The 26,406-nt window shown below is 42.1% G+C and overlaps 3 protein-coding genes, 1 non-coding gene and 1 pseudogene across 5 annotated transcripts in view; 4 read left to right on the forward strand and 1 right to left on the reverse strand.

Annotated features, from left to right (window-relative positions):
* Positions 1-1,138: 1,138 nt before the first annotated feature.
* Positions 1,139-13,234, forward strand: ARL9 (ADP ribosylation factor like GTPase 9). 2 transcript variants are annotated; one of them, XM_063107938.1, is made up of 4 exons: positions 1,139-1,417; positions 4,080-4,242; positions 6,927-7,102; positions 12,481-13,234. In XM_063107938.1, exons 1-4 carry the CDS (start codon positions 1,139-1,141, stop codon positions 12,658-12,660), a joined length of 798 nt encoding a protein of 265 aa, XP_062964008.1. In that variant the 3' UTR covers positions 12,661-13,234. The 2 variants fall into 2 exon arrangements, with proteins under 2 accessions (XP_062964008.1, XP_062964009.1); XM_063107939.1 differs by lacking the exon at positions 4,080-4,242 and having other exon boundaries at positions 1,336-1,417.
* On the forward strand, positions 8,380-9,113 carry LOC134386030 (heat shock protein beta-1). The gene has a single exon (XM_063107940.1). It carries the CDS (start codon positions 8,393-8,395, stop codon positions 9,014-9,016), a length of 624 nt encoding a protein of 207 aa, XP_062964010.1. The 5' UTR covers positions 8,380-8,392; the 3' UTR covers positions 9,017-9,113.
* A 1,504-nt stretch (positions 13,235-14,738) lies between the features above and the next one.
* LOC134385697 (calcyclin-binding protein-like) lies at positions 14,739-15,674 on the forward strand (annotated as a pseudogene).
* A 756-nt stretch (positions 15,675-16,430) lies between these two features.
* Positions 16,431-16,621, reverse strand: LOC134386733 (U2 spliceosomal RNA). Its single transcript, XR_010024551.1, has one exon. It is a non-coding gene; the product is annotated as a U2 spliceosomal RNA (small nuclear RNA).
* A 4,131-nt stretch (positions 16,622-20,752) lies between these two features.
* SPMAP2L (sperm microtubule associated protein 2 like) overlaps positions 20,753-26,406 on the forward strand; it is a 53,988-nt gene continuing 48,334 nt past the window's right edge. The window contains exon 1 of the mRNA XM_063108845.1: positions 20,753-21,218. Coding sequence (XP_062964915.1) covers positions 20,753-21,218 — 466 coding nt within the window. The remainder of the gene's footprint in view (positions 21,219-26,406) is intronic.

Below are 26,406 nucleotides of genomic sequence, written 5' to 3' on the forward strand. Positions count from 1 at the left end.
TGAGAGAACCCAGTTTAAATGCCACTGAAAATTCGTGTTGGCATGTGTGTAAACAAACAGGAGTAAACCTTTTTTAAAGTTACTACGCGCAGCACTTTCAAGACTTACTGGAAACAGCTAACCTTAAAAACTGTTGCATCACTCAAGCCTTCTGGTACTTGCCATTCATTTACTGTTTCTTACAAGCCTATTGAAACATATCTGATTAAGGAAAATCAGTTTATTCCATTAAAAAATAATTTTGTTAAATTGTGAGATATACTAAAGAGTCCAGTTTAACAAGATAATAAAAGGAACCATCCAAGTATTTCTCAACTATTACACCATCTTTGAAAAGCCCTTTGAGTGCCTGATTTACTACATATTAGATCATTAGGGGCGACTAGACAATTTCGTTTTGGTTTTAATGCCCCGCATTACTAACAGCCATGAACTTGACAGGCTACTTAATCTATGGAGAATTTTTTCTAAAGCGAAATACAACGAATTTAAAACAACGGAACTGTTCACGTTCCTCCGTCCTTTACAATCCTGGGTAGCGGACTCTAGACATTCCTAGTGGAGTTTACAGGGGCCGGAGGGCGGGGAGATACACGACTTTCCAGGCCCTGTGTTGTTAGCGGGGAACGGCGGGGAATCCCTTGGGGACGCACGGGACTCTGGCTCCCCAGGCGTTCTCCGGGTTTGAGACAAGTAGGCTGGGCGGGCCTGGAGTTGAAGCCAGAGAGGTCAGACGCTAAGGTCGCCTGGGACGCGGCCTGCGTGGAAGGAGTTTCTGAGACACTGCCCGCTCGAGGGATTCGCGCTATAGCGCACCCTCCAAGTGGCGCCTAGGGACGCTCTTCCTGCAGCGACGATCCGCCCCGCCGGGCTGTCCCGACTCCCCCGCTTCATGTCCCCCCTCCTACCCACAGAGTTCGGCAAATAAGTTAGGAACAGCGCTCGGTGGGCGAGGTGCCGGGCGGCTGACAGCGCGCGCTGGGGCTGGCGGCGGCCGGTGACCGCGGGTGTGGCCTACGCCCCCTGGACCTACGTCTCCGCTCAGCGTACCCCGCCGGGACCACTCCGGCCGGGACAACACGGCCAGGCTCCGGCGCGCGGGCGCGCGGGGGGAAGGAAGGAAGCGGGGGCGGAGAGGATGGAAAGGGGGAAAGTGAAGAAAGGGAAGGGAAAGGAGACGGACGAGGAGAGACTTAGAGAAAAAGGAAAGGAAGAGAAAAAGAAGGAGAAAGTGAAAGAAAGAGAAAAGGAGAAGGAGAAAGGAAAGAAGAATAAAGGACAAGAAGAGGGAAAGGAGGAGAAGAGGAGAGAGCAAGGGAAGGAGGCAGAGAAAGAGAAGGAACAGCTGAAGGGAAAAGGAGAGGAAGAGAAGAACGACGACACGAGCGCCTTGGCCAGGACCCTGCTCGAGCCCCCGGTAAGACACCCGGTGCCCGGGACCCCCGCCCCCAAAGCCACTGTGGGCGCTCAGACTAGGGCACCGGCTTTGTTACGTGCGGAGGCCCCAGACCCGCGCGGGAGGGGATCGAGTCTCATCTGAGGGCTTTTTAAAATCTGGATGGACGGGGTTGTATCAAGCTTCGAACGACCTATCACCAGCCCCTTCCTCACCCCGGCCCCTGCCCCTCATCACATCGAGTGCTGAGGGACAGGAGATCTTGGCCTTCGCCAAGCGCTCTACACTTGAGCGCGCACACCGGCTGACACCCGAGAAGAGCCCTGAACCCTGAACCCTCCGCACGCACAGGCTCTTTCCATTGCCTGCATTCTTTGTGAGAAGGGGCAGTGTTCCGAATTTATGTAGGATGTGTCTGGCGGCTCTCTGGATCGTTTCCGTGGGCGCTGTGGCTACTGCTTACATTGTTTTCAGACCACTATTGAAAGGACGGTCGCAATTTTAACTGAGGTCTTAGAAACCAAGCACTGTTTGGGTCAGCTTGATGGACTCTGTGCTCCTGGAGCTCCTGAACTGGCTTCTTGGCTCAGAGCGCCTTTCTCATTGTAAACAGTTTGAATTACTAACAGAGATTTGATCTCTGGTAAAACACAGACTACATAGATTCACATATAGCTAAAGGAATAACTTTGGGCAAAGAACAATGGTGTTCAAAATCACATTTAGTGTCTGAACTCTTGGTTTACGATAATCTCAGCTTTCCTTAGGAGATGATAAACACGAGGAAGAACGTTTAGACTAAAAATTAAGTAAAATATAAACATGGGTGAGTGCAGAATTTCTAGATAGGGTGGGCTTAGGGACAGCAATATGGTGGGAAAGGAAATAGGGAACTGTTTTTAACTCACAACATTTCATAGAATCTAAGATGCCATTATTTTAGGTACCACTAAGAAGGGGAAAAAATGCTGCCAACCAAAATATGACTACCTTTCATGGTAAAACACATCCTAATTTCAGAGATATTAAAATAAAATAAAAGAGCATTTTAGAATTAATGTACTATGCTGGGGTAGCCTGAATGGTGTCCCTAGTGAAGGTTGTTGGGGGACTCAACCACACCCTGCAGCCATTCTTTGGTGCCACCATTGCTTTAAAGCGTGAAATTTTAAACCATCCAATGAGGTCTCCTTTGTGCATCAAGTGCCTCTTTTTTACCATATAGTACACTCTCAGAATGGCTGTATAACATTTAGACACAGTGAGGGAGTGGGAAGGAAGCAGGGATGGAGGTAGGAAACACCCATGAAAATACCATTTGCTTTAAGAGCCATCAAGAATTCACTCGAAGAACAAATACGTACTTTTTTTGAATTCTGTTTTCTACTATAGTCCTTCATAAATCGTGTTCTCTACACAAGTCTGTATTAGACCAGACCTTAAAATATCTTCCTTTCAAGAGATCTTTTTTCTTTTTTACTTTTTTTTTTTTTTTTTTCAGTTAGTCAAATGTGGTTGTGGGGGTGGGGGAGACAATGTTACAAAGACCTTTTTAAAAAGAAGGTGGGATAGATATTCTAATGCTGTTTAGGGTCACTTTTTTCCAGAAATCCAGTCTAAGTCTAATGTCAACATTTAGTGTTCAAGCAGAACAAACAGAATGTATAAGATTATTTTTATTTCTAAACCAGTGCTATTAAAGACAATTACTGGTGTTTTTGTACATGAGAAACTTCTTTAGTAGGCTTTTTAGGAAATAGAATTGAATTTTTGTGAGCAGTCTGGCTGTACTGTTGCTCATTTATTACTGTTCACATTAAAGTTTGCACCCTAGAAACCATATTTCTGAACACTCTGAACCTTCTGTTTCTGTCATCACACCATCCTGCCCTTCTTGTCCCTCAATCATTTGTCATAAAAAATTTTAAGCCTGGTACATTGGTAGAATGCTTCTTTCTAAGTATATTGGTAGAATACCTCTTTCTAAGCTTACTTCCAGTTCAGCAGGTTTTAACATAAGGTTCTAAGACAAATAAATACTCATTTGTGATTGGAAGTGGTTTAACAATTTCTATAATCTTAGCCTTTTCATTTAATCATGATACTTATATTAAAAAGTATAAGAGGAGAACCTTGCCCTGAGATCTTATAATCTAGTTATCCAGTTGTGGAGACAAGACAGATTAATAATAATATTAGATGCTTCCATGCTGAGTGGCACAGTTAATATATGCACCATGGAGGTCCCAAGACCCCAAACAACAAGCTGAACTCTGGTGCAGTCTCCAATGGACAGCAATTCAAGAAGCAAATCTGAAAACTGGCCCTGTGATCTATGACACCTCCCATAAATAATGATTTATATATATATATATATATATATATATATATATATATATATATATATATATATATATATATATAGTATTTATTTGATAGACTAACCAAGAGTTGGGGGACAGAGAGGTGATATGAGATTAATATCACATAACTAATGGATAATTAGAAAATATTAACTGATTGGTACAGTTTGATCTAGACCTATAAAATTTCTGTGAAGTTTTGTTCTGATTTACAATTCCATGAATATTATTGCATCCTACCACAGGCAGGCACACTACCAGGAGCCAGGAAAACAAGGCCCTGATAACATAGGTTTATCAGTTTATCTTTTGTTTCATAGGAGAAAAATAAGCAGATCCTAGTGCTGGGCCTGGATGGAGCAGGAAAAACCAGTGTCCTCCACTCTCTAGCCTCAAACAAAGTCCAGCACAGTAAGGCACCCACCCACGGTTTCAATGCAGTATGCATCAACACTGAAGACAGCCAGATGGAGTTCCTGGAGAGTAAGATCTCTTCCTCATTAGCTATGGGATAGCCCCATATTGTTATATCTTAAACCAGACATGATATTATCAACTTTGGATCCTGGTGAAAAATAAAACTGGATCAGATTTTCCTAGACTTTTAGAATATGTGTGTAGTTTAATACTAGGGTGCTCTGTGGGAGAAAATCACTTTCTGATTTTTTTTTTTTAAATTTTCTCCTTTTTGCAGTGGTGGTAATAAAGGGGAGTTTAAAGGAAAGCTTTAGCACCTTCTCCTATAATCTCCTATGATCAGCCTCCCTGGTACCATACTACTGCAAATAAACATGCAATCTAATTAAATACACTGTGCTTCCTTCTGTGCAAATGAAGTTATAGACAAGCCACAACCTCTTCTAACTAGATGGCAGTTCAGAAGCCCCTACTGTATAGTAATTCTGGAGTCATCACCTCTTTAAATATTGCAGTTTCCAAAAGTTGGGTCCTCCCCCGCACTCCCCCCGACCTAGGAAACAAAATTAAAATAATACAACTCATGAGCTGAAACTGGAGTGGCAGCCATGATAAAGCAAACAGAAAAGTGATGTTATCCTGAGGCATGTACCAATATTTGACCTGCAGTGGGCCTAGGACAATATAGGGAAGCTTCAGCTGAGATTCCAGCATGAAGCTAGGGCCTCTGGGAGGGGGCTAACATGCTCCCCGTCAGAGGCCAAGATATTCTTGAAGAAATTAATAAGAAGGGTGGACTTGTCCTGTCAAATGTCAAATCTTATTATAAGGCTATAAAATTGAGTTTGTGTGGTACCGGCACAAAGATGAACAAAGTGACCAAATGAACAGACTAGAGAGTCTGCTGGACAAAGGAAAGACTGTTCAATAAGTGGTGCTGGAACAACATGGAATAAAAGGGAAATTGGTTCCCTACTTCCTACATATACAAATGTATACATCAATTTCAGATGAATAAAAACCAAATGTAAAAAGCTTTGTAAAGAAGATATAGAATATCTTTATGACTTTAGGATAGAGAAAAATTTTTTAAACAGCATACTAAAAGCAAGGTAAAGAAAAATGGCTAAATTCAACTACATTAAAATTGAGAACTTCCATTTATAAAAAGATGCCACAAAGTGGGAAAAAATACATGCAACACATACAACCAATAAATGCATAGTATCCAAAATATAGAAAAAACCCATACAAATAAAGATAACATCATTAAAAAATTGGGCAAAAGACATGAATAACATTTCACATAAAACAACAAATTAGAAGTAAACATGAAAAACGCTGAATTTGATCACTAAGTGGAAGGATTCAAATTAGGCAAAAACAAAGAAATCTGATAATACCAAATTTTGAAGAGGATGTAGTTCCAAAGCAAATTTATTGGCTGTTGGTGGAGCGTAAATTGGTACCAACCATCCTGGAAAACAATTTGGCATATTTGGCATTAGTTCCACTCTTAGGAACTAAACTCTTTTATATACGTGCACCAGAGACAAACATAAAAATATTTAGAGTAGCATTGCTTATTGTATCAAGAAGTGGTGAACAACTCAAATGTCCGTTGATGTTTAAACTAAGTGTGTTAAAACCATGAGTTACTTAGAAGATAACGCAACATTATTTTCACAAATTAAAAAACAAAATACTTCAAAGAATGACTAGTCTAGTTCTATACAAAGGAAAGGCAAAGACCCTTTCCTACTAGAACTTAAAATGGTTTTGTTAAGTTCTCAGAATAGAAGTCTGCAAACTTTTTCTGTCAAGGGCTATACTAATTTAGGCTTTGTGGGCCCCATGGTCTCTGTTGCAATGACTCATCTCCACCATTGTGGTGTGAAAACAACCATAGACAATATGTAAACAAAGAGGGGTGTCTGTGTTCCCATAAGACTATTTGTGGACATTGAAATCTAAATTTGATATAAAGCTTATGTGTCACAAAATGTTACACAAACCTTTTTTCTCCCAAACATTTAAACATGTAAAAGCCATTCTTAGCTCATAGGCTGTACAAAAATAGGCTGGCAGCCATATTTGGACCATGGGCCATAGTTTGCCTCTTCTTAGGAGAAAAATAAAAACTAAATCCATTGTGTATATATTATTATCATTAGTCAAAAGGTTTCTTCTGGGAAGAATCAGCAAAATGAAATAATCTAAAGGCATTCTTTTTCCCTGAGGCAAATATTTCTGAATTTGCACAGAATCATATTAACTCAACACAATATTAAGAGAAAAAATTAGTTCTGGGATTTTGACAAAGGAAACAAATCGTGCAAATTAGTCTAGCCAATTAATTCAATGCATTAAAACATTAGAGTAATGTGTGTTTTAACCTACCATTCTTAATTATTTTAGTAGCCCACTCCCATTTTCTGAGCTATAATTGATAAATATGCAGTGGCTACGTGACTGCTGTGATAGCAGGATCAGGAGACATCTGTGGTAGTATCTCTGTGCTGATCCTTTATGATTCTAATATGAATGGATCACTTGTAAAGGGTAATTTATTCCCCTTGACCAACTCTTTTCCCAGTAACATCCCTTTGGCTGTCTCAGAATTGGGTACACTTTAACCCAGTGGCACTTTATCAGAACACCTATCTAGTGTTCAGAAGTTATCTAGATGTGCCCTGCCTGGTGAACGCTCTGTGACTTTTTTGTGTCTTCTTCCCCTACGTTCTCTGTAGTTGGTGGCAGCGAACCTTTCCGTTCCTTCTGGGAAATGTACCTGTCCAAGGGATTGCTACTGATCTTTGTGGTGGATTCAGCAGATCATAACCGATTACCTGAAGCGAAGAAATACCTTCACCAACTGATTGGAGCAAACCCAATCCTTCCTCTGGTTGTGTTTGCAAACAAACAGGTAAAAACCTGTGCAAATATAAATAGTACTCAATAGTTGTATTATTAATACAAGAAATGTCTACTTTTAATAGTTTTTCAACAATAGGCTGTATATTAAATTCAATCTATTATACACTCCTGGATTATACACTCCTGGAAGGTAAAAACTATTTTTTATCTTTGTGTCCCGTGTAATACCTAGTATGCTGCTTTGTAAATAGTAGGAATTCAACAAATGTGTGTTGAACTTATTTCAATAATCATACTGATTGTTGAATTGAATTTGAGAAAATATTTGGGTGGCTACCATGCATAAAAAAGTTTTGGTTTAGATCAATTATACTGACCTAAATTTATTTCTCACATGCATTAAAAAAAAAATTTTTTTTTTTTTTTGAAGATGACCAGTAAGGGGATCTTAACCCTTAACTTGGTGTTGTCAGTACCACGCTCTCCCAAGTGAGCTAACTGACCATCCCTATACAGGGATCCAAACCTGTGGCCTTGGTGTTATCAGCACCACACTCTCCCAAGTGAGCCACGGGCCGGCACTTGCATTAAAAACATTAAACATCCATGGAGAAACTGGAACCCTTGTGCACTGTTCGTGGGAATGTAAGATGGTGCAACTGCTATGGAAAATAATATTGTGATTCCTCAAAAAATAAAAAATAGAATTCCTATATGATCCAGCAATTTCACTTCTGGGTATATACCCAAAAGAAATGAAAGCAGGTGCTGGATGTGAAGACAGAAGAAAAAGAAAAAAAAAAGAAAGAAAGAAAACAGAGACGCAAACATATTTGTACATCCATGCTCATAGCAGCATTATTCACAATAGCTGGCAGGTAGAAGCAAACCAAGTGAATGGATAAACAACAAGATGGTAAATATATGCAATGGAATATTATTCAGCTTTAATAGGGAGGGAAATTCTGACACATGCTACAACACAGATGAACGTGAGGACATTCTGCTCAGTGAAATAAGCCAGTCACAAAATGATAGTTACTGTAGATACCTCACGTAAGTGGACAAGCACAGGAGGCATCCGAAGTTGTTAAATTTATAGAGATAGAAAGTAGAATGGTGGTTGCCAGCGGTTGGGAGAAAGGGGGATCAGAACTATCAGCTGATAGCACAAAGTTTCAGTTTTGCGAGAAGAAAAGCGTCTGGAGACGGATGGCGGTGGTGGGCGCACAGCAGTGTGAACGTGCCGAACGCCGCTGAACTGCGCACTGAAAAATTGTTAGGATGGCAAATTTTACGTATATTTTACACAGTTAAAAAAGCGCCGAGTGGAGCCAGCATGACCGAGCGCCGCGTGCCTTTCTCGCTCCTGCGGAGCCCCAGCTGGGACCCTTTCCGCGACTGGTACCCGGCCCACGGCCGCCTCTTCGAGCAGGCCTTCGGGCTTCCGCGGCTGCCGGAGGAGTGGTCGCAGTGGTTCGGCACCAGCGGCTGGCCGGGCTACGTGCGGCCGCTGCCCCCAGCCGTGGTCGAGGGCCCCGGGGCGGTGGCTGTGCCCGCCTACAGCCGCGCGCTCGGCCGGCAGCTCAGCAGCGGCGTCTCGGAGATCCGGCACACGGCCGACCGCTGGCGCGTGTCCCTGGACGTCAACCACTTCGCCCCCGAGGAGCTGACGGTCAAGACCAAGGACGGCGTGGTGGAGATCACCGGCAAGCACGAAGAGAGACAGGACGAGCACGGGTACATCTCCCGATGCTTCACCCGCAAATACACGCTGCCCCCCGGTGTGGACCCCACCCTCGTCTCCTCCTCCCTGTCCCCTGAGGGCACGCTCACCGTGGAGGCCCCGATGCCCAAGCCAGCCACCCAGTCGTCGGAGATCACCATCCCTGTCACTTTCGAGGCGCGTGCCCAGCTTGGGGGCCCGGAAGCTGGGAAGTCCGAGCAACCTGAAGCCAAGTAAAGGCCTTAGCCCTGCTGCCCACCTCCCAGTAGCCATCCCTGGCCACCCCTATCTGCCAGCCTGTATGTTCTTTTGATACGTTTACCTTCTGTTTTTCTCAAATAAAGTTCAAAGCAACCACTAAAAAAAAAAAAAAAAAAAAAAAAAAAGTGAAAAAAATAAACATCTGTAACTTTGGAATACTAAAGCCCCTTTCTCAACAGCTAGGTTTGCCAATCGTAGATGAGTCGAATTCCTGCCTTTTCTCCCAGTGCTTTTATGGATGAATGTTTATGGAAGTAAACAAAGCAATTACAAACGGTGACCTAAAGTAGGGGCCTGTGTAAAAGCTAGTCGAGCAGATTTCGACATTCTGCTGGCATTTTGAAAGAAAGGCTGGGGCTTTTTTGGTTTGTTTTTAAACCAAAAGATGCTCCACCGTAAAGTGGAGCCATCTTAAGTACAATAAATTACAAAGATTTAGAAGATCATGATACATGTAAGCAAGTGTTCCATTGTATGAATACACCACAATTTTACCATTTTCTTGTGGTTGGATATTTGAATTATTTCCTTTTTTTTTTTTTAAAGACGACTGGTAAGGGGATCTCAACCCTTGGCTTGGTGTTGTCAGCACCACGCTCACCCAGTGAGCAACCGGCCATCCCTATATGGGATCCGAACCCGTGGCTTTGGTGTTATCAGCACCACACTCTCCCGTGTGAGCCACGGGCCGGCCCGAATTATTTCCAATTTTTTATTGTTATAAACAATGCTGCTGTGAGCCTTCATGTGGATGTGTGTAACATTTCTCAAGTGCATTTATCTGAAAGAAGAATTGCTGGGTTTTGGGATTTGTACATTTTCAATGTTATTATATATTACCAAGTTGCTTTCCAAAGATGTTGCACCAATTTATTCTTCCACCAGCAGAATATAACAGTTGTTGAAGCTCCATTTTCTTGTTAATACGTGGCATTGTCAGACTCTTTCATGTTTGCCAATCTGGTGGGCACGAAGTTTTTTTTTTTATTATTCTAATTTGAATTTCCTCAATTACTAGTGAGTTTGAACATCTTTTCAGATGTTTATTGGTTATTGGTCTCCACATCTGTGAATTGCCTATCAATATCTTTGCCCAGTTTCTTTTTTTTTTTTTTTTCTTTTAAAAGATGATTGGTAAGGGGATCTTAACCCTTGGCTTGCTGTTGTCAGCACCACGCTCAAGCAGCTAGCCAACTGGCCATCCCTATATAGGATCCGAACCCGTGACCTTGGTGTTATCAGCACCACACTCTCCCAAGTGAGCCACGGGCTGGCCCTTTCCCCCAGTTTCTTACTAGGGTGTTTATCTTTTCTTATTTGAGTTGTAGGAGTCTTTCATATCTATTGGAAAAATAATCCTTTGTTAGTTATATGCATTACAGATATCTTCCCCAGCATCCTGGTGGCTTATCATTTTACTTAGCTATTTTGCTATGGCTGTTTCTATTTTTATATAGAAGATTTCCATTTTTTTAAGACTTTTTAAAAAAAATTTTAACATTTACTTGTACATATTTTGGGGGTACAGTGTGTTGTTTCAATACATGCATATACTGCACAATGATTCACAAGATTTCCATTTTTAATAGTCAAGTTCATGAATATTTTCCTCTTTTGTGGTTTATATCTCTTATCTTCATCATAAACAGAGCCATTTGTTGTCAAATTTATAACTTTTACTGAGGCTAAAGGACAAAAGGTTTGGCTATTCTAGTTTAAGATTAATTCATTTTTGTTTAAATTCCTTAGCCAAAATGTTTACTCTATACTTTCAGATGACTCCCATGTTCAAGTTATTATTACATAGTCTTCAAAAAGTCTTGTATTATCTTTACTGTCTTGGGTTTTGACCTCTATTAAGGCACAATTACGTTAAGTGTGGAATAAACCTGGTCTTTATACCCGATGTGTGTTTTCACTGCAAGGAGTTCCTCCTCCCACCCAACACCCTCCATCTCCTGTTTCTTCCTCTCCAGTTCCATCAGTGAGTGTGTTAACCCGGGACATCATCCAAATGTTACTGGATCCATTAACACTGTTACAGAAGTTACTATAGGTTCCAAAACTAAACGAATTCAGGTTTCAAACAGACAATATATTGCAACTACCAACATCTAGAGAGGTAATCAACTCCAGTCAGTTACCATATATAGCATGCCAGGAAGAGCCTCACAGGCTCCCAGTGATAGAATTTGATAGGTTCATATTGGGCAACAGAAAAAAATAATGACACGATATTGGATTATTTCCAGAGATTTAAAAAGAATCTCCTAAAAACTTAGGAGGGATACTGTGAAACACCAAAAGTCAATTACAAATGCAGTTTCAGAAATGAAAACACACAGGGCCTGTGGCTCACTTGGGAGAGTGTAGTGCTGATAACACCAAGGCCACGGGTTCGGATCCCTATATAGGGATACCAGGTTAGCTCACTTGGGAGAGCGTGGTGCTGACAACACTAAGTCAAGTGTTAAGATCCCCTTACCGGTCATCTTTTATAAAAAAAAAAAAAAAAGAAATGAAAAAACCAAAATTTTTACAAAGTACTAAAAAACTATAGCTGACTCTGTAGATTTATCAAAGGGACTACCAGAGGTCATTTGCAGAAATAATTCTTGATGTATGAGAGGTAAAGAAGTCTGTTCCCGCCTTGCCATTTGACCCTGGCATACAGCATAAGCACAGGCTTCCTGTCTTCCCATTCTAACCTCTCTCCTCTCTGCCTCTCAGTCTTCCCCGTCTTTTTCTCTGTGCCCATCTCTCTTAGCCTCTCTCTCTCACTACCCCTTTTCTAAATCCACTACCTTTCCACTTTCTTCTTGTCTTCCTCCAGCCCCCAAAATTTTATCCAAAAATTTTTGTTCAGGAGAAATAATGAACACAAAAAGAAAACTCACAATGGCAAGTGTTATAATTAGTAAAATATGATATGGACAAAAAACAGCTAATGAATCAGATTTCTGTAGTTAAACACAAAATAAAAATAATTGATTCTATTGAAAATAATCTTGGAAAGTTAAAAAGAAAATGGAAAAACAAAATTAAAAACAGATTTACTGCACTTTTTTAGAAAATTAGGGTATTATATTGGCTTAGCTTCATTCCAGAAAATACTTTTTTGATAACTCATTAATGCTGGCATAATTGTTTTTTTTTTAAAAATTATTTGTTAATTATTATTATTATGTTTTACATTCTAAGATGTTGCAGAACAGTTGGAAAGAGAGAAGGGGAGGGGGAGGGTTGGAGAATGCTGGCATAATTCTGATGAAAATATTTATATTCAGGCAACAACTGGGGTCATAATAATGGGGTCACAGTATCCTCTGTATTAAAATGGTAGATTCATTGAGAGCAACAAATAAGAGAATAAGTGTATCTATCTGAAAGGACTGCAAAATAACCGACTTTTTCCCATTCTTTTTTCAATACGGGTGAAGGATCTTGAAGCAGCCTATCACATTACAGATATCCATGATGCTTTGGCCTTATCTGAGGTGGGAAATGACAGGAAGATGTTCTTGTTTGGAACCCATCTGACTAAGAACGGCTCAGAGATACCCTCCACCATGCAAGATGCCAAAGACTTGATTGCACAGCTGGCTGCCGATGTGCAGTGACCAACACTAGGTCCACTGTGCAGCTCTCAATCTAAGTGTCATCAGGGAGTGTTGAATGGCAAGCTTGAAGCCAAAGTTTCCACTTTCAAATAAAAAATAAGCCACTTTTTATTTTCTCAATGCATGCCATATATACAGTTGGCCCTTTATATCCATGGGTTCTATGTCTGTGGATTCAACCAAACACCTAGAAAATATTCAGAAATATTCAGACACAATAAAAGAGAACAATACAACAATAAAAAGTAATATAAATAAAAAATACAGTATAACAGCTATTTACATAACATTTACATTGTATTAGGTATTATAATCTAGAAATGATTTAAAGTATATGGGAGGATGTGTGTAGGTTATGTGCAAATACCATGTCATTTTATATAAGGGACTTGAGCATCCACAGATTTTGATATCTGAAGTGGGTCCTGGAACCAATACCCCGGATACCGAGGGATGACTACAAAGAAGGTGCTAATTTAGTAAGAGCATCTCTTTAGTTACATTTGAAAATGTTTTACATTGTAAAACTGTGTATTTGGCGGGGGATTGGGATTTTTAATCAACAAAAGTAAAATGAACATTACCAAGCCCTTATCCTATTTGTGGTTTTTCAATGACATGAAATTTGTGTTAAAATATTTTAATAAGTTTTCTCTTTTCAAGTAAAAATCCAGGTGTTTTTCCTTTAACTGGATCCATTCAATCCTGCAGGAAAGAAATATCTGTATAAGACAGTGAGGAAAGAGAGCACTATCAAACCCACAAAGAAATAGAAATTAACACTATTCGGAAAGAAATAGGAAAGGCTTCTTTTCTAGGAGTCTGTTATACTAGATGAGGAACATTTGGGGGTTTGTGGGTTTTTTGGCTGCTGGACAGTCTGGGGACACCCTTGTTACAAGACCATGCTCTTAACCATCTAAGCTTACCAGCCAGCCCTGTGGGGATTTGTTTTTAAATACTTGATAATTTGCTTGTATATGTAGATAAGGTTTCTTCACTAGGAATATTTTGTAAGAATGATAACTATATTTTCCTACAGACATGATATAAATCCAACTTTTAACTGTGGTGCCTTGCCTTGATTAAAAAAAAAATAAAGATTTGGAAAGAGGATTTGTTCTGTAAATCTCCTTTTAAAGTTGGAATTATGGCAAAATAAAAAAACAAATATGGTGAAGACAGTTAACCCTTCTCGATGTTGATAGCTGTCTTTATCATGTTTTAGGTTAAGATGGAACATAATCGAACTTAGGCGTGCATGTGCAACATTATGACTGCCCTCTGAGAGATGAGATATCGGAGTGTGTGCCTTTAAGTTCTCTCACTACCTTTCTTACAGTGCTGCAGTATTGTGTTTTGTTTTTTTTTTAAATTTTATTTATTTATTTTTGGTGGCTGGCCAGTATGGAAAGTATAATGTTTAATTTAATGGTATCATATCACAACAGCCACGTAGGTGTCTCCAGTCAAAACTTCTTTTGTCTCGCTTATGGAGATTGGATCACACAATGATTCAGCATTGTCAGAAATTCTGGATTTTAGCCTCTGCCACAAGGATTACCATGAATGGACACCTGGACAAATTCCTTAACCATATTGGTCTTCTCCCTGTAAAAGGATCAAATCGAGATGCACACTACTTCCAGCTCTAAACTCTGATTCTATATGCTTCCCTATGTTTTCTTTCTTTCTCTCTTTTTTTCTTTCTTTTGCTGGTGTGAGAAGGGTCTGGAAGCCGAAATAGGAGCAAGTACACCTGCTCCCCATCCAGATGCTACAGGATGAGGCATATGGGAGAGAAAGGACAACTTCTTTTTTTTTTTTTTTGTCGTTTTTTCGTGACCGGCCACTCAGCCAGTGAGTGCACCGGTCATTCCTATATAGGATCGGAACCGGCGGCGGGAGCGTCGCCGCGCTCCCAGCGCAGCACTCTACCGAGTGCGCCACGGGCTCTGCCCGAGAAAGGACAACTTCTGAGAAAGCAGAAGGGAAGCCCAGATTCTTGTGAGAGAATCAGGTTTGAGAAAGAATATGAAGAGAGCATTTAGAGAGGAGGCAGAGAATAGACAGAGGGAATGCGAGGAGGACAAACAGGATTTTTGAAGTTGGGGAGAAATGAAAGAAAAGATCAGAAAAGGGGAGGTGGAGACTGGGACTGGTGCAGGTGGGGTCTGCGGTAGGGGTGAACGTGCTCCCTGCGGCGTTTCCTGTTCCCTTCTCTGAGTGGCTGCAGATCGGGCCTTTGGCCTGACCCAGCCCAGCCATAGCTTCAGCTTTGGAAGAGTTACAGAAAGATCTGGAAGAGGTAAAGGTGTTGCTGGGAAAGGCCACTAGGAAAAGAGCACATGATGCCCTTACAGCTGAAAAATCCAAGATTGAGACAGAAATCAAGAACAAGACATGACAGGAATCTCAGAGGACAGCAGAACTTCTTGACAATAAAAAGCCAGCTGCTGTGGTTGCTCTGTTTACAACAGGACATACAGTGAAAATCAGTAATTATGGATGGGATCAGTTAGATAAGTTTGTGAAAATCTACATTACCTTAACTGGAGTTCATCAAGTTCCCACTGAGAATGTGAAGGTACATTTCACAGAGAGGTCATTTGATCTTTTGGTTAAGAATCTAAATGGGAGGAGTTACTCTATGATAGCGAACAATCTTTTGAAACCCATCTCTGTGGAAGGCAGTTCAAAAAAAGTCAAGACTGATACCGATATTATCTTATGTAGAAAGAAAGCAGAAAACATGCAGTGGGACTACCTGACTTAGGTTGAAAAAGAGTGCAAAGAAAGAAAAGCCCTCCTACAACAGTGAAACAGATCCTAGTGAGGGAATGATGAACGTTCTAAAGAAAATTTATGAAGATGGAGATGATGCCATGAAGCAAACCACTAATAAAGTGTGGGTGGAACAAGAGAGAAGCAAGCCAAAGAAGACACAGAATTTTGAGATTTTAAAGTCATTTTGGGAACTGTGATGTGGAAATACTGATGTTTCCAATAAGGGAATGTTGTACATATAAATTTGACAGATAACTACTTACATGCCTTCTTCTAAGTAAAGGCAATGAATTTTTCATTTCCTACTGGAGGATTTATTTATCTGCACCGCACTCTACCGAGTGAGCCACGGGCCGGCCCTATTGGAGGATTTATTTAAATAAAATATGCTTGTTAAATACTTCCTCCAAAGATGGTTTTATTAGTACCCTGGTTATTTTGTTCAAGAAAGGGTTATGTTGCATTCTGATGTGAAATGTAAAAAGCAAGTCTTACCTAATGAAACTGCTATGTTGTGTGTATTTTGTTCAGCTAAGAGAAAACAAAAGTATTTGCTTGCCTTTAAGTTACCGACCCCAGCTCCCACCAATGTAAGAATAAGTAAGAGTAAATCCTGAATTTTTGCATAAAAAAAAAGAAAATAGAAAAAGAAAGGGAGTGGTAGAGAGCATTATGGGAGATAAGACACAGAGACATGACATCTTGGTCTTCCTGTGGTGATGATGAGATTGGTCCTGTTAGCTTGTAGCAATCGGTCCCTCAATAGAAATAATGTGACAGGGGGTAGGATGATTTCACCAATGGGTGAAATTCCACCAGCTGCCTTCTCCTGGTTGGGAGAGAGTTTCAAGCTGAGGAGTGAAGAGGTGCGCCAGCAGGGCCAAGAGCAAGCCAGCATGTTCAGTGAGCCCACTACCAAGGGCCACAGCGAGGCGACTACAACTGCTACTTCTGACCTTCCATGACCTCCACTTATGGCTGCCAAGGGATGCACCATTCCCAGAGGTACTGCAATACCAGGTCAATGCATGGAGTGGATGGAGCAAATTCCTATTCCACCTCCCTGCTCCAAAAATCTATTTAATCTATTGTCCTTGAATAGAGGATGTGTCACATATTAAATTGACAAGAACAGATACTACACTTGATCTTAGCCAAAAGGCTGAGAAGCGATCTTCCCTATGTTTTCTAAGGTGGTCAGGGGCATACACAAGTTTCTGGATGCTTATTTCAAAGGTGATACCAAGAGCTTTCAGGATGGAGAATGATCTCTCTGTTCTTTCTTGTTCAGTCTTGTTTTTTCTTACTCAGATTTTATAGTCTACATTTTGGCAACAAGTGTTGTGGCCAGAGTTTTTTCTCCAGTGAACAGTTATTGAGTGCCAACATGGTAGTCACTGCTTGATGCTGGGAATGAATAAAGCAGGGATCCTATAATTGAGATGATCTCAGGATAGCGATGGAGGTACGTGTCACAGGGCTTACCAATGGAAATGGCACTCAGCCAAGACAGGTTGGTGTGTTTGTCAAAGAGGCTGCTTGGCTGGTAATCTTCCCAACAGGCCTTACAGGGTAGCATTCATTACCTCGGAGAACTTCCCACAATCTGGTGTCTGTTGCCAGCCTTCCAGGCTTAGAAACTATGGGTTTATGAAGCATACTAAGAGTGGATCTGCCTTTTCATTTATTTATCCAGTGTTCTGTACCTGGTTGTACTACCCCATGGTCCCTCCAAAGTATTTTACATGCTAGTGAAGCTGGACTTCTGACTGGTCCTTGGAACCCTCTGGGCTTTCCTGTTACTTGGCCTTACTTGTGTCGTTTTCTTCCTCTGGAACAGTCCTTTTAATTCCTTTCTCTCATACCTCTAATCATTTTTTAAAGTGTGTCTCAGTACCTCCTCTGTGTAGTCTTTTTGTATCTCTTTTATGAGTTGTGGTGTCCCATTCACCTGACACTCTTTACCCCTCTAAGCCACCCTGAGGACATTTAGCATACTCTTCCTTAAAGCTCCTGTTGTGGGCCTCTCATTTATACCTGGCAGTCTGTGAGATCTGTGAGGGTGATAATGGTGTCTTCTTTTCTCTGAGAAACTCTCAGTAAAACACAGTAACATTGTTTATAAGTAAACATTTATTTACTTATGTGCCAGAAAGAGTGCCAGAACTCTTTCAGTTAAAAATGGTGGAAATTCAGCTAAGTTTGTGTGTGCCAAAAAAGGGGATTCTTTTTTTTTTTCATGGGGGTGGGGGGTGGGAGGGGTGGGGCTCATCATACTGGGAAATCTGGGCATGGGTGGATTCAGGGACTCAAAGATAACAAGACTGTTTCTCCTTCTGCTGGGTCTGCTAATCTCTGCTTGGTTTCATTCTCAGATTTCCCTCCTCAAGGTAGCAAGATGGTTGTTGTCTTGCTGTCAACACCAAGCCTATAACATTCTTACAGCTCATGATTCCAAAGTAACATGTATGCTCTCTCTTTGAGCAGCCATACAGCAAATCTCATGAAGAAGCACTGATTGGCTCTCTGGGGTAGTACATTCATCCCTGAACAAATCCCCGTGGCCAGATTGGCCAAATCTGGGTGAAGGGCAGGATTAGCCCCCTTAAACCACAGGGAATGAAGAGGTTCTGCCTTCAGCAGAGGAGGGAAGGGATTCTAGGCAAGAAAACAACAGAAGTAATGACAACTATCCATAGTAACTCACTATGCTTGGCACTGGGAATACACCAGCAATCAGGACAGAGAAATGTCCCTGTCCCTCGGAGCTTACATTCTAGTTGGGGAAATACACACAAAAATAGACAAGCAGATGAAATAATTACAAATCATTTTGAAGCAAGGATTTAAAATAGAAAGTAATGGTGAGAACATTTAAAAAATTAATGTGGGCTGGAAAGACTTCTCTGAGTGGGTGATAATTAAGATGATCCTAAAAGGATAGAAAGGATACATTATGTGGAGAGTGGGTGAAAGTGGATTTCAGGCAGTGGAAACAGGTGTAAGAAAAGGCCAAAATAGGAAAGAGATTGACGTGTTAGAGAAGAACAGAGAAGCTGGAATGTAGAGAGCAAGGGTGCAGAGGCCCAAAGCAGACTAGAGAGAAAGAAAAGGGCCAGATCATGGGGCTGGTCATGATTATAGTGTCATGATTGGAGGGCAAAGGTAGAAGTCAGAAAACCAGTTGGGGGCCGAGCCCGTGGCGCACTTGGTAGAGTGCTGCGCTGGGAGCGCGGCGACGCTCCCACCGCGGGTTCGGATCCTATATAGGACTGACCGGTGCACTCACTGGCTGAGTGCCGGTCACGAAAAAACGACAAAAAAAAAAAAAAAAAGAAAACCAGTTGGGAGGCCACTACAGAATCCAAAGAGATGATGGTGGCCACGACTGGAATGGTGACGAGAGATGGAAAGAAAAGGATGGATTAAAGACACATATTTTTGGAATTAGCTGGAGTTGCTGATGCTTTGGGAATAAGGGGTTGAGGGAAAAAGAGAATCAAGCTTGATTTCTAAATTTTTCTCAGAAAAACCTTAGATTTGTGAGGCTGGTGTATAAAATCAGAGTGCCAATATATAACTGTGATGTGGACCAAAATTTATTCTGTGTGATCATTATTAATCTTGCCCAGTAAGCAGACTCCCTGGGTCATGTCAGAAAGTGGAATGGCGAGCATAGATCTTTTGATGTACAGTGACACCAGGCCACATGTCCATCTCAAGAGGGTCTGAAGAATGGGCTGTTAACAGTTGCAGTCTGTTGGCTTAGGTCCTCTCGCCTCTGCAGTTTTTGAACAGGCACAGCCTCTATGACTCTCTTCCTGTACGTTCTCTGGGAGCGGAAGCCCCATCTTCTGATTGATGTGTTCTTTGGATCTTGAAGGTATTTCATTTAGGTATTTCATTTACTGATTTAGAAGCCATCCTGCCTCTTTAAGGTGAATTTACAGAACTCTTCCCTGGTTGTTTACAGGTTGAGTTAAAACTCTCTGAGGGTAGCTTTATCTCTCCTTTTTCAAAGTTTTGGGGCATACTCTTGAATCTCCATACAGCACTGTACATGTTTATATCAAAGTGAGTCTGAAGGAGCAGATTTCCTGATTCATATACGATTATACTAGAATTAATCTTCTAGTTCCATTACAGATAATATCCACAATTCAAAATGTTTCTTTCAATTTTTCTTTGCATTTATGAGTCAAAGTATCCAAGGAGTACCCAGCAGTGTGCAAAAGGTGTACTAGGGTTCACTATATATTTTGACAGATAACTTATTCCTAACACCTCTAGTCCCTTCCCTAGAAAATTACTGATGTAACAGGTATAAGAAAAGTCCACCAGTTATATTCTCCTCTACCACATTGTCCTGGCCATGAAAGTTTGCTGAAAGCACTCTTCAGGAATTGGGAGAGGTCCAGGCCACTTACATTTTAAAAATTCTTGGTATAATAATGATAACAAAGAGGAGGAGGAAGTGGGGTTGCCAAAAACAGGATTACAGAAATTGTGGTATATTGTATTTAAAAAATATCACAGTTAACAAATTAATGCACACACACAAAGCATACAGTTGTGCTGTTCACAAGATAATTACAGGACTTACAAAAATAATGATTTATAGCATACTTCAATAGATACTGTGCCCTGTAATGGGACACAAGTTGTAGATGAATATAGTTTTATTTTAATCCTGTTAAGTGTTTCTTTGTGCTTGCGTGTAGAACTTCATATAGAGATAAAGTCAAAAATCTAACTTGGAGATTCTTCTTGAATGCTTGCACCAAATGTCATTACCCCCCACTCTCCCCGCTCATTCTGATTGCTGCGGCATTGACTAGAAATTTAAGAAAATCAGTTCCGGTGGTTGAAGGTCTTGCCAGTCTCGGCATCTTCTCCCAGCATGATCAGGGGAGGGGACAAAGGCTTGTATAGAATCTGTGCCCAGGCACCTCTGAAACCTAACAGAGACCTGGCTCTGCAGTAACGAGGCTGGAATAGACTGGAAGCTGATATGTTCTGCTCCAGGGCCTGGGCATGCGAAAGTCCTCGACCTTGACACAGTGAATAGGGTCAGGATTTCTGTCCCTCGCCCCTGCCCCCCGTCACTGCCAACTCGCCTCTGGCTCCTCTCCTCGCCGGGCGCTCCCCGAAGCCCTTGGGGAGCTGCGCGTCTCCTTGGCAACGGGACAACGCCGGCCGGGGCGGGGCTGTGTTGGGGCGGGGCTGCGGGGGGCGGGGCGCTGGCGGCCCCCAGCCCTGCCTAGCGGCTCGGAGAGCCCACCGCGCCTGGGGGCTCCCGGCACGGATGCAGGACCGAGAGTTCTCAGGTTTAACCGCGCTGTCCGAGGTGACCGACGGCCAGGACACCACAGAAATATCCACTTGCTCCGAAGGCTTCCAGAAGCCTCTTGTGCCCAGGATTCTCGACGTGCACAACGAGCTCGGGGACTCCGAGGATCCCGAGGATACCGAGAACCCCGAGAAGGCCGACCGCGAGCGAGACAAGCGAGACGCAAGTGAGCAGTGTGACGAGTCGGCGCTTCGCGAACGCCACGAGCACCGCGAACCCCACGAGCCCCGCGAGTCCCGTGCACCGCGCAAGCTCCGCGGGCCTCATGAGCCCCACAAGCTCCGCAGGCCCCAGGGGCCCCACCGGCCCCGCCAACCCCACGAGGCCGCCTGGGCCGAGGTGCTCCCCCGCGCCGCCCTGATGATCTCGCCATCCCTGATCACCGCATTCCCGCCACGGCTTCAGCAGTCTTCCCTGAACGGTAGGTGCTGCCCCCGCCTCCCCTGCACGGAGCAACCCCGCGCCCCCATGACTGGGGGTCCCAATGTGAAGAGTTGCATGCAAGAGCTTACTGTGTGTTCAAGGAAGATAATTCTGGTGTCATTTACCTGCTGCTTTGCAGTCACCTCTCTGCACTTAAAGGGACTCCGACGGGAAAGTGAATCTGAATCCCTTCACTTCCTCCACTGGCACCCCTGAGCGGACCTTGACGTCTTACTGGTGCCTCCTTTTGAAGCCCTTCTGAATTCTTCTCTCCAGTTAGTCATTGCACCCCTCTGTCCATTATCCCTATTATAGCACTTAAGATTTTGTATTACACCATTCATCTTTCTCCCCACTAACGGGAAAGATCCTTGAAGTGAGAATCTTTTTGTCAGTGTTTGGCACATGATCCCATGTGGAAACAAAACATTCATTGAGCAAATATTCAAAGAGTACATCTACTCAGTGCTCACTATATGCTCAGTTCTCACCAAGTTTTCCAGGTAACAGGGCTGATGAGACATTCTTTCTCTGACCACACCAGCTCACTTAGGATCCCTCACTGATGACCCAGCCCAAAACAATTCTTTGTCCACATTGGCCCTCCAATCCCTTGGCTGATCAATTTTTATCACATGTTCTCACTGACTCCTCCTCACCCAGCCTCCATTCTATGGTCTATCACTTCATTGTTCCCTTACAACATCTTATACCATCCTCTGGCCCTCCCGCTATCCACCATACTTCTGACAAAACCCCAGCCGTGGTATAACCCAGCCATCCATCTACCCTCTTCCTCCACCTAAGCAGTTGACTCTTGCTGTACAAAATTGCACAACCATACTGACTGGTTTACTTCAATTTCATTACCACAAATCTCAGTTGGTCACGTGGCACTGCCTAGCAAGTTCACTTTATTCACCTAGTAAGTTAGTTTTCCCAGTCTCTGAGATGATGACTAAAGGCCTTCTTGACTCTCTTCCAACCTTCATACCTTTGGCCCCCACCCAGTTAAAGACTTTGTCTTACACTTTATTGAGAAAACAGAAGCAATCAATCATGAACTCTCTTATTTTATCACTACAACTCTGTTGCCTTACCCACATCTGTACCCATGGATTCTGCCTTTTCTCATATTTCAGAGAAGAATTGTGCCTCTTCTTATGAAAAGCAAATTCTTCACTTGTGCTTTGAATTACAGCCTTGTTTCCTGAAGAACCCTGTTCCTACAGTTATCCCCTCTCTCGTACAGCATCAGTTTTTCCTTTTCTAGTGAATCAGTCCCTTGAGCATACACAAATACTCTAGAATCTTCCATCTTGAAATAACTCTTGACCCCATGTCTTCTTCAGACATGTCCTTTCCCCATCATCACCAATATTTTTCTGTTCTCTTTTACCATAGAACTTGTTGAAGAGTTTTTTATACTCACTGACTCCATTTCCTCACCTCATTCTCTCCTCAACCCATCTGGCTGGGCCTCTTTCCCCTCTACTCCACTGAAACTGCTCTAGTTTACTGCCTTTCTGTCCACTGCCACCCTTGTCATCTTGCATGGAGATTTCATATCCACATGGGTGATCCCCTTGGCTTCTCAGTTCTTCAATCTCCTTGCTTCAAATGATCATGTCCTTCACCCCGTCTTAGGCAACCACTACCCTAGTCTTTTCAATTGCCTTACGATTTACAGAATCTCTATTTCAAGCACTCTAATCTCTAACCATGTCCTGTCTTTCCAGCTCACTCCTCCATGTACCCCCTCTTATCAAATTCATCTTTAAAGGGACCTCTCATCGGCTGATCCTACTAATCTTTCATTATGTATCACTACCTTAGGTTCTGTTTCTCCCTACTCGCCTTATATTCCATGGTCCACCAATGGAATCATTCCCTTCCCTCTCTTTCCCTCTGTCATTCTTGCCTGGATAAATCCAGCTCTTGCCTGCACTTGAGTAACAGATAATGACAAGAGAAATGCAAACAACTATGCTAACTGATCATTGCATTTATGACCTTGAACTTCAAGTGGGCTCTCAGTGCTGCTTGGCAGTCATACCACATTTCCCTAGTCAATTCATTTTCCAAATGTCCCAGAAATCATGGTCAGTGTTCTCTTTCCTCAAACCTCCTACATTCCTTCCTCCATCCTTACTCTTAGCTGGTGACTTTACTTTTTTTTTAGAAGAAATTACAAAAGATCTTCATATTTTTCCACATGTAACCTACCAAATCACCAGTATCTGTACATATATATACTGTACTTTTTCTACTGTTAATAATGGATGAACTGTTCTTGCTCCTCTTAAAGGCCATTCTCTCAGTCTTTGTGTTGGATCCCATCCCATTTAACTGCTTTAAGCTCTTTGTTCCTAAAATTAGCCCCTCTCTGTCCTACATCATGGTATTCCCCTCTCTCCTGGATTCACCCCCATCAGCATATGAACTTGCACAGTAACTCTTATCTTTAAAAAAACAAACAAATCTTCCCTTAACTCCTTATACCCCTCCAGCTATCACTCCTATTTCTCTGTTCTTCTTTAGAGGAAACATTTCTCAAAATAGTTGTCTTTGAGTCATTTTCTCCATGTCCTCTTTTTCCATTCTCTAAACCACTTAAATTAAGCTTTCCCTCTCTCCACTTAGCCAAAGTGGCTTTTGTTGAGGTCACAATGGCCTCTGCCCTGCCAAATTCAATAGTTAATTCTCCATCCTCATCCTCCTCATTTGACGCATTCACTTCTTTCTTAGAAGTCTTTCTTTACCTGACTTATGGGATACCACCACCTCCATTGTCCTACTTCATTGATTGTTCCTGACTCAGCTTCCTCTGCTGGAGCTTCCTCTTCCCAGTCTTTAGGTTGAACTGACTGATGGCTTAGTCCTCTCAGAGTCTTCTAGAACTTTCCTTATTTCCTAGATGATGTCATCAGTTCTAGGGCTTTAATTATATGCTGATAATGTCCCAAATTATCTCTAGCCTCAACTTCTCCCCTGAACTCCAGAGTTTTATAAACAATTATCTGTAACCAAGCATCCCTGCTTAAATATCTGTTAGGCACATAAAACTTAACATGTCCACAGCTGAACTCTTACACCCAATCTTGCTATTCTGCCATCGTTTTCTAATTCAGCAAACGGCGCCATTATTCATTTATCCTTGTGCTCAGAAACCTTGGAATCATTCTTGGCACCTGTTTTTCTCTTACACCCTGCCTCCAAGCCGTTAGCAAATCTAACTTTGAACTATCCTTCTATGACTGTCTCATAACATCTAAAATTTCTTCATCTTCAGAAGCCACTATCATCTCTTGCCTGGTCCACTGAAATAGACTCCACCTGGGCTCTTGCTTCCACTCTTGCCCCACCTCCCAACTCATTGGAATGAGAATCCCTTAGAACATAAATTATATGCAGCTCTCCTGCTCTCAGCCCTCCAGAGGTGGTTCTCATCTCACACAGTATGTAATCTAAACTCCTTAGCAGGCCTACAAGGCCCTGCTTGGTCTGGCCCCTGTCACTAACCTGATCTTGAAATTGATCATGTCCTACCACTCTGCCCGTAGTTGCTGCTCTCCAGCCACATAGGCATCTTTGCTTCTACTTCAGGATCATTTCACTTGCCACATTTTTCCTCTCTCAGGACATCTTCCCTCAAGTTTTGTTACCTTCCTAGAAAGGTGTACCGAAAAGAACACCCTTTGGCTTGCTCATTTTCTTCAAGACACTTATCTGACTGTATTATATTTTTGTTTACTTGTTTACATTAAGCTGTCATGAGGGCAGGACCTTTGTCTTTCATCTTCAATGCCTCAAGCAGTGCCTGGAACAAGTCAGGACTTGAAGATTATTGTTGAATGAAGGATCTCTTCATTTGACCTCTGGTCATCAAATCCAATGGTTTCTTCTCCATCTTCAGCATTGTTAAGAAGATTCAAAGTGTTAAGAGCTGTAAAGCATTTAGGACAGACTGTGGTACATGGTAAGTGCTCAGTAGATGTTAGCTGTTAGTAATAGTAGTGTTAGTGGTAGTACCTTATTTGGCCCATCAGCAGCATTTAGCACAATTGACTACTCCTTTCTTGACACATACACCTCCTTCTCACAGCCTCTTATGTCATCACAATCTCCCGGTTTCTCACCTACTTGACTGGCTCCTTCTCAGGCTCATTTGCTGAGACTTCTCTGTATTCTTGATTCTAACAGGCTCTGTCCTAACCCTTTTTCTCTTTATTTACACTTTTCCTTGAGGTGTTGATATCCACGCTCACAGTTTTAAATAGCATTTCTATGCCTCTGCCTCCTAAATTTTTGTATTCCTTTTCTACTCCCCCTCTCCTGAGTTTGACATTCACACATTCAACCACCTACTGGACATCTCTCATATATCATTTGGATATATCAGAGGCATCTCAAATGTAACATACTGTGAAACAGAAGTCTTGATTTTTCTCCCAATCTTGTTTTTCCCTATCTAAGAAAATAGCATCCAGTTGCTCAAGCTAATCTGTTCTCTGATTCCTCTTTCCTCACCCTCAAATGCAATGCACCCAATGAAAGTTCTGTTTAGTTTTATCTCCAGAACATGTCCTGAATTCATTCATTTCTGCTGCTAACTTCCTCACTCCAATTATGGTTATTTCTCGCCTAGATTTCTGTATTAGCTTCCTGAGTAGTCTCCCTGCTCTGCCCTTGTCTGCCACAATCCCTTTGCTACCACAGCCAGAGTGGGTTTTTTAAATACAGAATCAGATCATGTCTCTCCCTTGTAGTCCTGTGTCTTTCATTGCTCTTAGAGTAAACCCAAACTTTTTACAGGGGTCTCTAGAGCTCCATGGGCTCTCTGACCTCATCCCCCACCACTCTCCCCCCTGCTCACTCTGCTCCAGTCGTACCGGCTTCCTCTCTTTTTCTCTAAAAGGCCAATCCCTCTACTTGACCCTGTTTCAAGTCTGCATTTGTGGTTTCCTCTACCTGGGATGCTTACTGTTTTCCCAGGCTTATTGCACGGCTAATTCCTATCACTCAGGTCTCTGTGCACATTTTTAAAAGGTGGCAAAGCCCACCTTTTAGAGGGCTTCCCCTGTGTGTGCTGCCTAAAGTAGCTTGATAATGAGACTCTAAAAAGTTTTCAGACTCTGCTTTAGAAAACACTACTTAAAACTTCCTTATCTTCTCAATTTGTATTC

Source organism: Cynocephalus volans, chromosome 9 (assembly GCF_027409185.1).
Source record: "Cynocephalus volans isolate mCynVol1 chromosome 9, mCynVol1.pri, whole genome shotgun sequence".
NCBI classification, from domain to species: Eukaryota; Metazoa; Chordata; class Mammalia; order Dermoptera; family Cynocephalidae; genus Cynocephalus; species Cynocephalus volans.

Excerpts from the sequence above, each read along its gene's own strand:
- ARL9 (XM_063107938.1), top strand. The coding sequence starts at position 1,139 with ATGGAAAGGGGGAAAGTGAAGAAAGGGAAGGGAAAGGAGACGGACGAG. Across the intron at positions 1,418-4,079 it reads GGACCCTGCTCGAGCCCCCG|GAGAAAAATAAGCAGATCCT; the intron begins GTAAGACACCCG and ends TTTGTTTCATAG. Across the intron at positions 7,103-12,480 it reads TTGTGTTTGCAAACAAACAG|GATCTTGAAGCAGCCTATCA; the intron begins GTAAAAACCTGT and ends ATACGGGTGAAG.
- LOC134386030 (XM_063107940.1), top strand. The coding sequence starts at position 8,393 with ATGACCGAGCGCCGCGTGCCTTTCTCGCTCCTGCGGAGCCCCAGCTGG.